Source organism: Schistosoma mansoni, chromosome 1 (genome assembly GCF_000237925.1).
Source record: "Schistosoma mansoni strain Puerto Rico chromosome 1, complete genome".
NCBI lineage: Eukaryota > Metazoa > Platyhelminthes > Trematoda > Strigeidida > Schistosomatidae > Schistosoma > Schistosoma mansoni.
In genome coordinates, this window is record NC_031495.1 from 26,019,676 (window position 1) to 26,035,428 (window position 15,753).

Consider the following 15,753-nt stretch of genomic DNA (forward strand, 5'->3'; position numbering starts at 1 on the left):
GGACGAGTGTGCTACTGATGTCGATAGATATAAATAGTATGTAATATCAATCGAAAGTGAAATGTCTGGCTGTAGAAGGTTAAGAAGATCGAAGAAAAAGGAAGGAGAACACAGAATGATTGCTGTGGAAATGAAGGAACAATGAAGTCTGAGACGATTGATTGACTTTTTGCAAATGAAGCATTTACTATATGATCCTCAGATTTTAGTAAGATATTCTGCGATTTTGAGTTTAAATACATTTGTTTGTCCCTACTTGTGTTCTCGTTCACTACACTAACACTTAAAGGTATATAGATACATTATTTATTATCATTAGAACGTAAATAAAAATGCGTAGGTCTTTAAACGTATGAAAATGATTTTTTTAGAGATTATCTGGATGTATGTGTTAGGACAGATAACTTCGTGGGTGTCATTGGCATGGGAAAGGTATTTATCAGACATTTAAAATGTGTACTTACTTTGAAGAACATGATTTTTATGCCCTTGAGAATAACTGAAGTTAATTAAAACGGATTTTTCTTAAATAAACATTCGTACTCTATAACTGATAAGAAATACGGAGAAAGTATTTTTTGATGTCTTAATCTTTCTACAAACATAGGATTACTTAAAGGATTAAGGATTGAGAAAGTCACATCTAACTTGTCATTAATCTAAATATTACTAAATAATGATACTCATGAATAAAATAAACTGAGTGTTTGCGACATAACGACCTAAACTAATGAAATTGCGAACTAAGAACACTAAAAATGTACATATGCATTAAATAATTCTAAGTGAATGTAATTGTTCCAGGAAGTATATTGGTTGAGTGGCTTCAAGTAAATATATTAGGATGCATAAATTATGATATTTAGCAAAATTCCATATGATCACTAATAACATTCACTGATGAGTTGCATAATAGGATAGGACAGTTTTCCACTATTCTCTCCAGCTAACAACTATCTTTAAACTATACAAATTCAATGTGTAAATCCTACTTTTTTTCTATATGACTTAGGTTACAAGGTAAACAATTATAAATATGAGCCTAAAAATATTGAACTGGTCAAGTGTCATTACTAATTAGTGGGATAGAACCTCATTGTGCTCAATATTAACACTGAATAAGTTATTTATTTCATCAGTACCTTAACTATTGTAAAATTTCGAGACGATGAAAAATGTATGCAAAGAAAACATTAGTTTGGTTGTTGAGAACAGGTTATTTGATATGTATCAGGTATTACACAGTTACAGTTAATATGTATGATAAGTTAAAAGAACGTGTATATCATGAGATGTAAGTCAGGTATTATTTTAAAATTTCGGAGACTAATCAGCTGTCCTACAGAGACAATATATTTGACTTTCATCACCTTGGATGTATTCTGTGTGACTTTCTTTGTTAATTGAAAAAAGTATCAACAAAACGCCAACCATGAATACAATTTTGTGATAATTACCGGTTTCCAGATTGTAGTATCATGAATTATACACATTACGGATGTTGTTTTTACAAACTATGAATACTAGATAGTTAGTATATCGGACTTATTAACTAAATAAAAGGATTAATTTAATTACTGTTAATACAAATAATTGTTGAGTTTATGATACTGAACTGAAGTAAATTGTAATAGAATCGAGATGAAATCTACACATTATCGGCTAAGGAAATAGAGGTCCCCAAATGCCCTGGTACGGTCGAGAGTGGGGAGAGTCCGCTCTCCACGAAATGCTCTCACATGGCCACGCGAATATATAGCCTCTGACAGGGAAGTCCTACTCACTGCCTTCTCGTGGCGGGGGTGTTGTTTACGAAAGTGAGAGGACGAAGAGCGAATGTCCGGCGCTTTAACCGGGTTGGTGGACATGGAGGGTCCACCTAGGGTAGTTGGAAAACCCTGATCCCAAACCAATGGTGCACATAGCCTCCAGTACCCTGATGGAACGAATGGCGTATGAACCTATTGTTGGTCACCGGCTACCATGGGACTGCATCTCCTCACGATGCTCCACTGCCTTGTGGATCAGACTTTTAGGTCAAAGGCTCGGGGTGTGGCCCCCTGAGAAAACCACCTGCTTCAGTCTGGGCACAAATCAAATGAGATTTGTGAGGCGCATATTTATCTGGTGCTTTTTGTACCAATATTTATGTGTTTAAATAAATAAATAATAAAATATGTGATTGGGATTTGAGTTTTACCATGATCGATTAAATACGATTAGTGACTGACCCCATTACCAAACCTATGAAGGGAAAAATTTGAAAGATATGACTAGTTTACATAATACTTTTTGAATGATTGTCACCTCAAAGTTTCTCTGGAACTCTTATAATTTAACCGTTGCAACAAGATCTGGTGAACTACTTAACATAGTTAGTTTACCGTTATTAACATGATTAATAAATATGTAGTGTACGAGCCACAAATTCAAATTATCATTTCGAGTAATTTTCTTACAGATGACACCATTTACACTCCATAACATCAGATTCTAGTTTCTATTTTAATACTTAAAAACCGTTGAACGATTGAACAATTTTGTTATTTCGCATTATTTAAAGAATCCCATCTATTACCGCCGCTAAATCGGAATACGGTTCAATGAATAATTCAACAGTGTGTAAGTTATCTTATGATGCTCATTATGAAAATAAGTGTACATATTTTAGATGGATGGATGGATAAAAAGGAATCAATTGTAAATACACAAAACAAAAGAAACAGAACATAGAAAAAGGGAAGAAAACAAAAATCATTAACAATGAAGGTATGAAATACAAAGTTATTGACTACAAATGGTTTTGAATATCCAAGAGTTTTCATGCCATGTGAAGTATTTAACTGGAAAAGCGAATTTATACAATGCTCGATAGTTCTCACTTAAACGTTGTCGTTCTTCAAGCTAGAGAGTAATGTATCCAAAATAATGAAGAAAAAAAAAGACTGACTGAGTGAATTTATTGACTATAAACTGTGATGATATAATAAATCAAACGACATTTATTTCATTGTTAGTAAGACAGCAGTTATCTCGCTGTTGATAGTGAGGACTGGATTTTGATCAGCCCTTTGTTGTTAGTGCATGCATCCTGTGCAGGTTTCCCTGACAGCCATATAATCACAAGTTTAATAGAGTATATGGTTTGTGGGTGAAAGCGGCACGTCAATATTGGGATGCAGGCACATCCTGGATACCAACGCTAGCCACAACCCATCTACTTAAATTATAATTAGTGCATAAGACTATAGACAAATGAAATGCTAGAAAGATTGATATAACTACTATGTCAGGTGTATTAGATATGATTTAGATTGTTAGATGATAGGATACGTCACCTATGGTGAAGGTGAGATATCCGTCTATCAATTAAGGGACGAGTATACTGCACAGCAGTTCGCTCTGTTCTACTTTACGATTGCGAAACATGGCCATTAAGAGCAGAAAATACTCGTAAGTTACTAGTATTTGATCACAGATGCCTTAGAAATATTGCTCGCATCTGCTGGGATCACCGGGTAAGTAATAGTGAGGTTAGACACAGGGTATTAAGGAATGACAGTGAATCAGTTGATGAGGTTGTGAATCTTCATCGACTGAGATGGTTGGGCCACGTGTAACGTATGCCCGAACACCGATTACTACGACGCGCAATGCTGACTAGTATTGGGGATGGTTGGAAGAGATTTAGGGGCGGCCAAACCAAAACGTGGCATCAGTCCTCGAGGTCACTAACTTCTAGTCTGAGCCATGTCGGTAGATGTAGACTGCTTGGTTGGGGTCCGCATGACCATCGTAACCAATGGTTGGAGACTGTGGGTGACATGGCTCAGAATCTATCACAATGGAGTAGGTGTATACACTCTTTGTCTTCCCTTACACCGGGAGATTAGATTTGCTCTATGCCTTTTTTTCTACCAATTAATTATTTCTCTCTGTATCATATCCCTAAATAAAAGCATTTTTTTACCACCATTGAAGTAACTCCTTCTATGGATTTGGTGTTCATCTTGTTGTGTTAATGAGGTATGACAACTTGAACCGATGTATATATGTGCCTGGTTCTACGTTGTAGATGACTGACTGAGTGAATATAGCAAACGATTGTGAGAGAGAATAATTTTAATCCATCGGTTATATCATTTCTTATTTTGTTAAACTCTCCAGTCTTGAACTTTTATTGTTTCTACTAGTACGAAACTTAAGTCTAACTGTTTCCTTGCTGACTACCATCAAAAACGTAATCCAGTAAAAATAACTATTTACTCAGTATTTGTTTGATAAAATAGGATTTATTATTATACATGAAAATAATCAATCCCTTAATTAGTTATAAATAAATGTGAACATCATAACATCAAGTGAAGAAATGAATTGAAAAATACAAAGATGGTAATTCAATCATAGTAACAGAAATAATAAAATAGAATTATACCAAATAATGCAAAATACATTTTGTAAGGATGGTTCGTTGGCAAACTCTAGGAAGCCTCAAGAAGCCCAGAAAGAGCCGAAGACATTCCATCCAATCACCACTAGAGGAACATTCTAGAATATCAACACGTAGCCTCCCTATTGGATAAATAAGAATGACCCCCTATGTGCCTATTGGCTGTCCAAAACGATGACTTACCTTCAGCCAAAAAACTATAAATACATGAGATTTTTGTACTATATTTGACACTGTTTGGGGAATAAAATTCCTACTTACTAGTCTTCTGTCTTCTCTCTTGCGACGTTGCGGGTTCGATCGTTCAAGTAGTTTAGTAGTACGCGGCATAGTAAGAATCAAAGCTCTAGATATAACACATTTTTTACTACAGATTCAATTATACAATTTTAATAGTCTTTACAGATAATTTGTTTGATAGAAATATAATGAATTCAGTTATTTAGGATAATTCTAACATAATATTAATGGTATAGAATAACTTTTAAAAATTAAAGATAGAAGAGTTTCTGCCAAGTTAATAACTGTTTGAAGTTTTATATCACAAACTGAGTTTAGTTAAACAACTTTTGAGAACTAGGAAGATCTAAACAATTGTCTCGTCTATATATGGGACAATTTGGAAGTGTAAATCTATGAGCTCGAGAAGAATACAACTCATGATCTTCAGGTCTCATAATAAGTGCTTCACTTTTAGATCACAGAGTTGGTATCCAACAGTTTACAATATTAACTTTAGACGCTTTGCAAAATTGTGTAATCGTCATTCACTGACACTGATACAAGTTGTCTCAGGCTGACATTATCAAAGAAATTAAATGATTGAATAAATTAGATGACGAAAACAACATTTATGCATATTAATTGGTTTAAAGTATAAAAACAAACAAAGAGACTAGACAATTTTCTTCTGAAGAATAAAATGAATTGAATACAGAACTAAAGGTTAAACAATAACTAAACATACTTCTTGTTTTTTTTCCGTAGCCAAATCAAATTTTTTTAATTTTAGAGCTTTAGTAACATTTTGCCATAAACGACGAGATTCTTCTGGTTGTTGATGTTCAATAGGACGTATATGTTTTGAAAAAACAGGCAATTGATTGACAGTCACTGACCATTTATGTAAATTCTAAAACAAAAAAACAAGGATACACCATTCAGTAGTATGAATTTAAAGAATTAAACAGTCTTTTTTACTGTTTAAAAGAAAACAGATGAGATTAAAATGTTAAAACAAAAAAAAAAACAACACGAGAATGAACTTAACAAATGACCTAATTTACAAGCAATTTCCAAACAGAATTACTTAATTTTATGTAGTTGAAATCATGAGTCAATTGAGGCTAAACCACCATTGAAAACCTGAAAGCACTCAACGGCCGTCTCGAACTATTGTGGGACTCCTCAGCAGTGCGCATCCACGATCCCACCTCGCGAGCGTTCAACCACTAGACCACTGAGCCGACATCCAACAGTGTTAATGTTTAACTTCAACCAATCCACGAAATTGAGCAACCATTCACCATTGTCATCAGTGAGTTGATATCTCCCAACAGACCTAGTTGAACTCCACTGATCACTGCTTCTCACTAGAACTCCAGGAAATACCTCACGAAGCCAATCACTAGTGAGCATATGATCACATAAATCATCTTTTTTTGTGATTAAAACGTTAATCTATAGTTGTTCTGGTTGAATGAAGACATTTGTTCTGAATAAATGATGTGGAATATTTCATATTTTGTGTGTACAAATTATGAGAACAGTTATACTGTTTAATTCAATAATTTGTCGGTATATTACGTAGCAGAATGTATTTCACTCTCATGAATCGTAAACTTATTGTAGTAGTATTACTTGCTTTGTTTAAAACTGCATTCGATCAGAGTTGGAAAATCCTGATTTTAAACCAATGGTGCACATGGGCTCCAGTATCCTGAAGGAACAAATAGAGTATGAACCAATCATTGGTCAACGGGTATCATGGGACTGCATCTCCTTACGTTGCTCCACTGCCTTGTGGATTGGACCTTTATGTCAAAGGCTCCGGGTGTAGACCCCTAAGAAGACCACCTGTTTTGGTTTGGGCACTTGGGCAGTATTTCAGCCCTCACACAAATCGGATGATTTATGTGGCGCATATCTATTTGGTGCTTCCTTCTACAAATGTTTATGTGTTTAAATAAATAAACTAAAACAATGTATTATATTTTATAGATATATACGGTCTTCGTACTTCTCCACATTAACAGATTGAGTGAAACTGGATAATCACACGATGACATAGTTATGTACGGTAAGTTATATGCATATATGGAGGAACTACAGTTAGTGAACTATTCACCCAGTCAAGATCATTGCCAATATGTCCTTATGAGGGTCGATTTGACCAGTTATAAAAAACCACGTCATTCGGTTTCACAAACTACAATTTGTTACATATTCATTGTTTGCTTTCCTTGTAGGGTTAGGTTAGCTGAGCGTAGAAAGTAAGCAGTATAATGATAATAAACAAACAAGTAAAAAAAGCGTTAGATACCACTAACTTTAATTTTACCTTATTCAAAACTTCAAAATTGATAATTTTATTCCATTCACCAGAAATACGTGCAATTAAGTGATTACTATTTCCAACTGGACTTAGTGGTGATGATCCAGGCCCTTTGGATGAACGATCAGATGAAGTTGGAGAAATACTGTGTGTACTGTAAATTTCTCCAGTAATACAATGTAGTTTATCTTCATAATGTGGCTATTGTTTATCAAAATAATAATACATAAAAATGAATCAATGCTAACTAAGAACTAAGGTGTCATTAAGAGGCTTAATTTTAATTAGACAACGATATACTCTTATCACCACACTATATCCTACAGAATAGATAATAGTGTAGTATTTTGATCATACTTTGAATATGTGAATATAGTATAAGATCATTCATAGTAGCAGAGAAAATCCATTTACTTTTCATTTTTCTGCTAAGTTTTCAGCTTCAATATTATTTTCAAATAACAATAAAAGACCTATTGTGTCATTGAAGAAGAATAAAGACAGTTTGTTGAAGAAACGTTTATCTTTTTTAAAGTTTCATTAGCTTAACCTGTACAACTATATTCACTTGCCAAAAATAGCAATCTGTAATAAAATGGTGTTAAATAATTTTTTTTAGAAGAAAAACTGAAATAACATCGTGTCATATAACTATCTACAGTAGTCAGTCAGATCTTGAAAGGAAACTATGTATTAACCTAAACGAATAATAAATACCAAGGTTAAGATAATTATCCACCTAATAAAAGATATTGAGAACAGATTAATTAAAAATTCTAATAATGGTTTGAATTGATTCTAATTATAGCTATTCACCGATTCAACCCTATGTGTTTAATTCATCATACCATCTTCTTTTCCATCTTTTTATTATATATTGCCTATTTCCTAATTTTTTCCAATTATTCTGAACAATTATTAGTTGTTATCAGAATGAAGGTTTGTCAGGATTATAGCAATTTTAATAGTTGAATTCATGGGTCGACCTAAGCTGCTGCTGAGGAGTCCCATATTAGGACGAAACGGTCATCCAGTGCTTCAAGGTTTTCGGTGGTGGTCTAGCTTAAATCGACTCATGAATTCAACTATTAAAGTTATTAATTATTATTCATTATTACGACTTTAGGCGATTCTGTTGTCAATATTTATCAAGTGAACAGTTATCTTCACATTGACATTCTTTTATTAGCTGCTGGATTATTAGGTATCTCCCTTTCAATATCTGACTTTTCTAGACAATTTACGTGATACGATACCGCTCCAATTTTTACTTGGTTATTCAACACTATTCTATCTTACTATAGACAACTGTTTTTTAGCAAACAAATTGACCATAAATACAAGTGTACAGTTTAAGATAATGAAATCGTCGCAAAAAACATTATCTTCACTGTATTCTCTGTATTTTTCTTCAGTATTATTCGGTATTTTTTATTTGTTAAATTCATTTCTTCTTACTGGAAAGTACTTTTCAGCATTTAGTCACCATCACTTTTAATGATGTTACTGTTACTTTAACTTTACTTGGTAAGGCAAGTACCGTTGACCAATATTTCTATCTAGTTCTCTATTAGTTACAACTAATGGAGTGAAGTGGATTCACACTGTATGAGACAGTGTAAATAGAATTTGAACAAGACACTTGTCTTGCATAGATTAATAATGTGTAATAATTTTGAGGAAGTATAAACATTCTATTGAATGATGTGAATAAGTAACATACTGTAAATTTTCATGAGAACAGCCAAGATAATGTTGTATTTATTGAATACATGAAAACCTTATAGAATGGATACAAACTAAGCTCAATAAATGGGTACAGAATGAAGGCAAGTATTTAACAATTATGGATCACTAGGGCTACAATAAAATATTGTCTATAATCTAAGACAACAGGAAAGTACAAACCAAAGACGAGAAACATCTTACAATGTAACCACTAAATGATTTAGAAGTCATCTCATAGATGCTACGCGGATATTCATTCGAGTAACAAAAAACCACTCCTAAACACTAGGAAACACAAAGAAGGTAGATTTGCTATTTTCTCAAAACTAAATACAGTTCGTTGATGAGCTCTAATAATTGAGAAAGATTTGGTGCTTAAAACGACCGCAGTTTTGCGTTCCTTGAAACCCTCTAATACAATTACTACGATTACTACTACAGCTTTCTCCATTAAAAAATTCGACATCATTCTGGTAGACTTTAAGTCTGAAGTTGTCAAAACGTAACGACATGTTGTACCGTTTAACTAATAATTCATATTCATGAATGTGTAAATAGGGGAAATACTTTAACTACAGTAATAGTTGTCGTAGTTAGTGCAATTTAACGCATGAATGATGTTAGATTTATCTCATTTAATTGTTCAGTCCTTCCACATTACGAACTGAACATGAGACCAAACTAAGAACCTTCATATCTTGTGATGAACATGAAAACACTGAACTAATGGGTCGAAATTCAGTCTACAAACAAGTGGTGGTCTCCTTAAGCTTTTGGAGTACCACTGTTCCAAATATCAATTCATCACCATAAGATTTTCTATAAACCATGTAAAATTAGTCACTTTCATAAGATGCTTACAATTTATTGTAAGTCTGATTACTGAGAAACTCAAGCAGCATCTCCGCAATGGTTCGTATATTTCCTTGCTCTGTCTTTTGGAGAAACGAGAAGCAACTTCTACAGAATTCGTACATCAAATATATTTAGTAATGGAAAAAGATGTCATAAAAGCAGCAAAACTGATCAAAAACACAGATGAATATGAACGACAACTAATCTTTGTTTAAAAACTTTCTAGATATACTTTTTAGATATTTACAGGTTGAATGCTCATTAGACAGAAAGTTTGTTTTAATTTCGCATATGTGCTGATAATGGTTTACTGTAACCAAACAAACAGTACTGATTAAAGCCGGTTTTATCATTATTATTATACTGTCCATAGTGAGACATAAGAACGTTGCAAAGTAAAAAAATTTACGATTCACAAGTTGTAAACAAATTCTCATAAACAAAATAAATGTATCGATTGTTTACAAACAACAAAAAAAACACCAGCTGACTTGTATAGTCATCTTACCTTAGTTAAAAATGTGATCACAGCTGAATAGCCAGTTTGAGGGCATGTGACAGAGACTTTATCACCGAATTCAACCCAAGGTACTGTTAAAATTGACCTGGCGTATGCCGTAGGAAGGGAAAAGTGATACTCTTCGTCACTATGCTCACCAAGTTTCAATATTACTATAGAATATCAATTACATTAAGATAAACATTGGATGTAACGTCGTTGTATGCAGTGAACTAAAGCATAATATATGCACATATAAATACAAATAGATATGAAATATAAGGGTAACTTATAGATACAGAAAAACAATCCATCTACTATGTATGATTAAGAAAAATATCATCATAGAGTTTGACGTATAATACCAGGCTTAGTAGGAAAGTGTTAGATAACAGTTAATGTTATATATTTGAAAACAATGCGAGAACATTTCCATAGGTAAAATAACTGTACAGCAAAATAAGATTGTAATGGGATTTTCAAACTAATTTGAGGTATGTAGATAGGTGCTAATTATCAATTTTAGAGTCTATAACATTATCGTAAACTACTCGCAATCGGGTAGATGCACTCACTCTTCTGTCTTCCCATAAATCTTGAATATTAAAATCACATTATGCTTGCTATTCCGAGAATTTATTCTTCCTTCTCGAATCATATTTTCTAAGCTTCACTTTTTCTACTATCACTGATACTATAACTACATCCATTAATATGGAATTCGTCTTGAAAATTTCACTTCACTAAGCTGATGAGGTATGGAAACTTGAACCGATGAACATCAGTGGCAAGTCCTACATTGCGTATGACTGACTGTAGTATAGGAGTTTAAAATCATACATCAGTATGATAAATGAAAAACAATGTCGATTAATGATGTTTGAAATTACTATCTAACTTGTAGTGTTTGTTTTTTACAAAACATTAAAAAAGCTTTGAACACACAGACATTTGATAAAATGAAAGTACAAACGAATGGAAGTATGTGAGAATTAAATGGCACATGATAATAAACATTTTTTGATTCCAGCCTGTTCATCCACACAGTTTATTGATAACACTTTGTTCTAGAAAAAAATGTATTTATTACCAACATAGAATGCGTGTCAAGAAAAAGGACTTTTAACTGATGAAATTTTTACTAAACACGAATTTTGCTAACTCACTGTTTAAACAGTACGACAGTGTCGTTAACTATCAAACATATAATTGGGACTCAAACACATGAATCTGTACTATATTACAGAGTTATTTTAATTATATCAAATTAGATAACTAGTACAAAATGATTTATATATTTGTAACTTAAAAAATATATTGGATCGCTTCATTTTAGAAGTGCTTAATACAGAACATAACAAGCAGGAGTACTCTTATTGTTTATGCATCTATGATGATACTATTGAGAGATATTTATTAGGTCAGATAGATGTAAGCATTCCAGATTCATGATGATTTCTATTTGCTTGTGTTGTGACGGGCGGTGTCCAAAATCTGATACTGGTACACAGTGTGCTACGCGCTAATCCTTTCAACTGAGTGAGCGTGAAAGTGTATTGGAATACCGAATAAAATACACAAATACTCATTCATATATATACCACTCTAATTCTTAGGAAATTGATCCATTTCTTAGCTAATGAAGTGCACCTATCCTTTCAGTCACTTCCAATTGCCATCGACTGACTTTCTGAGTGGCTTTCCATATCATGTTGAAATTCAAGTGCTTTAACTCTTTATCCTTCAGAAATATACTTGATAAAAATAAATAAATAATATTTAAAATGAACATTATCAAAGTTAAAATATACACTTACATTTGCCTAACATTGCTGCACAAACACTCATGCCTTGGAATTTAGACTTAGTACACAATGAACCAGTCAATTTCATTTGTTTGATAGGACAAGAAAATTGAAAAACAGTAACAGGTGGATGGTGAGAAACTTGTTCAGCACAATATCTTATAACTATCGGTGCATTGTGGTTGTTATCTGTGGTGGTGGACATTTTACACGTATCTTTATTTATTTCTGATAAACATGATTCACTGTTTATTTGATCTGGTGGTACAATCCAACTGCAATGAAACGTCTCACCAATAATAGGATTATATGGTTTTTTGACAATTGTATCCTTTAAAGAGAAAAAAATTAGCAAACAAAAATTTTATTTTTTATATATAGTTGGAATCAAGAGTCAATTGAAGCTAGACCACCATGGAAAACCTGGACGGCTGTTTCGTCCTATCGTGGGACTCCTCAGCAGTGCGCATTTTATTTGTTTTACGAATGATCAATGAACAATATTACACTTTAAAACAAACTTATCTATGCCGAATATGATGAATTTATTGTATTTCTGATTGGATAAAGTGAGTAGCATGAAAGTATGATTTTCGGGATTATGATACCATGAATTATTTATTCATATTTTTATTTTATGAATAATATAGTCTTAGATCAGTGTATTCACTTATATTTAAGCTTTCGTTTGACTCATTAACAGTTATATCTTATTGTTTCAGATATATTGTTAATTGATTATTTCGGTTTTGTATCACATATGACTAAGTTAGATGTTATACTTATTTAGTTGTGTTGCTGTGAGACCAGTCATTTTAGGCATATCATTGCATGAGTTTGAAACATGATTAAATAGAGTACAACAGATAATTAATCTGTTCTCAATTTTTGTCTTCTGATTATACACTAGATGAGGAGCTTGAGAATAATTAAGTGTTAAGGTCTTGGCTGTTGCTTACTGGCTGCTATCATTCTAGTAAATAGGTTACAGGTTCTTCTGGTAACATAAGTGAACCTATTGGTAATTGGACTGGAGAGAAGTCAATTGGTACTGTAATAACACTTTCCCCAATACAATCCAAGTATCTGTTTTTTCTTTTTACCCAGTTGCATCAACTTTCTGCTTCCTCTAGGGCTATATACAAGAAGAAGTAACGAAATACGGTGAATTTACTGTATTCTGTGAATACTGCAGTTGTTACTTTGTTTAAGGATTATAAATATGATGTCTTAATTACTGATAGTTGTCTACTTTTTGTGTTGATGAAAATATCTTAACATGTGACAATCTCCTGTACTTCCGATAACCAATTAATTCATTTTTAGGATGGTTGGTAGTGACGTGGAATTCAGAAAATAGTTGGCGTACATAATTCGACATAAAACATATTGGTTTGATAGAACTGTGTGGAAAAGTCGTCCCAAAGACCTTGACAGCTGATCAAATGATGGGGACTCCATCATCACTGGTGAAATATCATGATCCATTTCAATACGACACAGAGACTGGCTTTTAAAAACTGTCAATGATATTTCGAATAAAGAAGACAGGGATAGGTTTTGTATGCTGCCACATATGGGGAGTATATTTAGGGTAACAGTAATGATTAACCTTAGATTTTTAAAAATGTAGTTTTTAAGGACCATAGTTCGCATATTTACTGGACATGTTGAGTATGAATGTAGTGTTAGATAAGTTTAACTAGGAAGAAATCAACAAATCATAACGCTTAAAACACACAAATCAACATTAAAATCGATAATGTTGTCGAGACAAAAAACTAAGATATGAAAAGATTTGTATATATATGGAGCTCTGTTTTCAACGAAGTCTTAAGAGGAGGGCAAAGTTACAAAGTTATAAATAATGGTCACTTAGGGGGACCGTTAGTTAGTTTTGTAAAATTTTAATTTATTTTTTATGGAAAAATGGATCATAAGAAATGAAACAGTTGAAATTAAATGTATTTTTTTGTTATATCCCAATGAATAGAAAATTGTATTTCCGGCGTTCCGTGACTCAATGTAAGCCACCACTTCAGAGTAAATAAATAATCGAAGTAAAATTAACACGTTTAAATAGTAAAAAGGAAACAATGAAGAATATTTTTTAGTACAATCAAAATCATAATAGGCCTGAATATGTCTATGTCGCTATTTTTGGTCAAAGTGAATGTGTATGACATGTCAATGTGTTAATTTGCACGTCAGCAGGTGGGTATGCGTCATGTTGAGGTTGCACTCACTTATGCGACCAACGATTAAAGGACTAGATATAGACTACAAGAAAAGTATATCGTGACAAAATGCAAAGGGGAGAACGAAATATATATTAAAATGTAGATAGATTTGCCCGTCAACATTCACTGAGCAATCACAACTTATGCTCATTGGACAAATCAATACACAATGCTAATAATTTAGCATAAAACTTATACATACATCCCAACTTCGGTGTTTTTGATTTCAGGATAGAGACTATCACATAAGTGATTTGTAAAAATGTCACTGAATGTTATCTAAATAAAATTATTCAATTATACGAATGAATAAAAAAATGCAATAAAGGGGCGGTAGATGTACGCACTGAATGGGGTATCTGTAATGTACGTGAGAGACAGAGAATGGCAGAGGGGATGAAATGGCTGTCATCAAAAAATGTAGATTGAAAAGCTAACAAGTTATTCAAAGTTATGAACAAGTTAGTTACCCCATACAGAAGAAAGTATAAACTGTAAACCAATAGATCAAAAGCGATAAAAATATATACTATCAAAGTCCTATATATAAAGTGTAGTCATTGTTGATTCTTCTATTGAGATTGCCTCAAAATGCCCTGGTACGGCCAAGAGTGGTTAGGGCCCTCCCGCTCTCTCGAAATGCTCTCACATGACCACACGTATACAGGCTCTGCCAGGGAAGTCCTACTCACTGCCTTCTCACGGCATTACTGTTGTTTATGAAATTGAGAGGACGAAAAGCGAAATATCCGGCGCTTTAACCTGGTTGGTGGACACAATGAGTCCACCTAGGATAGTTGGGAAGCCTTGATTCCAAACCAGTGGTGCACATGGGCTTCAGTATCCTGAGGGAACAAATGACATATGAACCAATTGAGGTAAGATGGTGGTTGGAGGTGGTCAACAGGAAACCCTGGACCCGGGTTTCGTGCTACTTGGCACTCGTCAGCAAGGTGTACCTGTAATCTTGAGGAAACTGATGCTCCCTGGCAGATTCGATCCCGTGTCATTCAGCTTCACAGTCAGAGACGTTACCACTGAGGTATTCGGGCTGCGACCGACCTCCTGTAGGACTGAGATGTAATCACAACTGATTGATCGCTGGGTGGTGATCAATGTCATGCGTGTCAAGTACTTCTTAGTGCTGATCGAATGCTATCGATCAAGTTGCAATGTGGCCACCAGTCTAGGTTGGAATCTTATGAAGGAAGATAAACAAAGAAATAGAAATGTACTGATAAGTAATCTTTCGACTGAATTCAATCAGTACTAAGAGCCACCGGATAACTCAGTAGTAACGTCTATGTTTGTAAAACTGAATGACGTAGGGTGGAATCTGAGAGAGAGCATCAATTTTAAAGGTATACCTCACTGACGAATGATAAATATCACAAAATATAGGTCCAGGGTTTCTTGTTGACTACCTCAAACTACCTGACACCTCAAAATAGTGCATGCGTAATCGAGTAACTCAGATCAGTGGCTACATTACAAATTGATTAATTGAATTCTATTAGCAATAAAACGGACTTGACATACATGACATTGGTTACTGCCCAGTGATCGATCAACTACAAAGTAATCTATCCGATGCAACTCCTACAAAATAATAACAACTTTAT

The 15,753-nt window shown here is 33.6% G+C and overlaps 1 protein-coding gene across 2 annotated transcripts in view; it reads right to left on the reverse strand.

The window, feature by feature from the left end:
* Positions 1-2,784: 2,784 nt before the first annotated feature.
* Positions 2,785-15,753, reverse strand: part of Smp_156000.1 — a gene marked incomplete at both ends in the record, with an annotated part of 26,023 nt that continues 13,054 nt past the window's right edge. The window contains 5 exons of one of the 2 annotated variants that reach the window (XM_018793840.1): positions 2,785-2,904; positions 5,418-5,582; positions 7,011-7,205; positions 10,096-10,259; positions 11,904-12,222. In XM_018793840.1, coding sequence (XP_018648312.1) covers positions 2,785-2,904; positions 5,418-5,582; positions 7,011-7,205; positions 10,096-10,259; positions 11,904-12,222 — 963 coding nt within the window. Of the gene's footprint in view, positions 2,905-5,417; positions 5,583-6,619; positions 7,206-10,095; positions 10,260-11,903; positions 12,223-15,753 lie in introns of those variants that run through there. The other variant, XM_018793841.1, reaches the window with a different exon arrangement.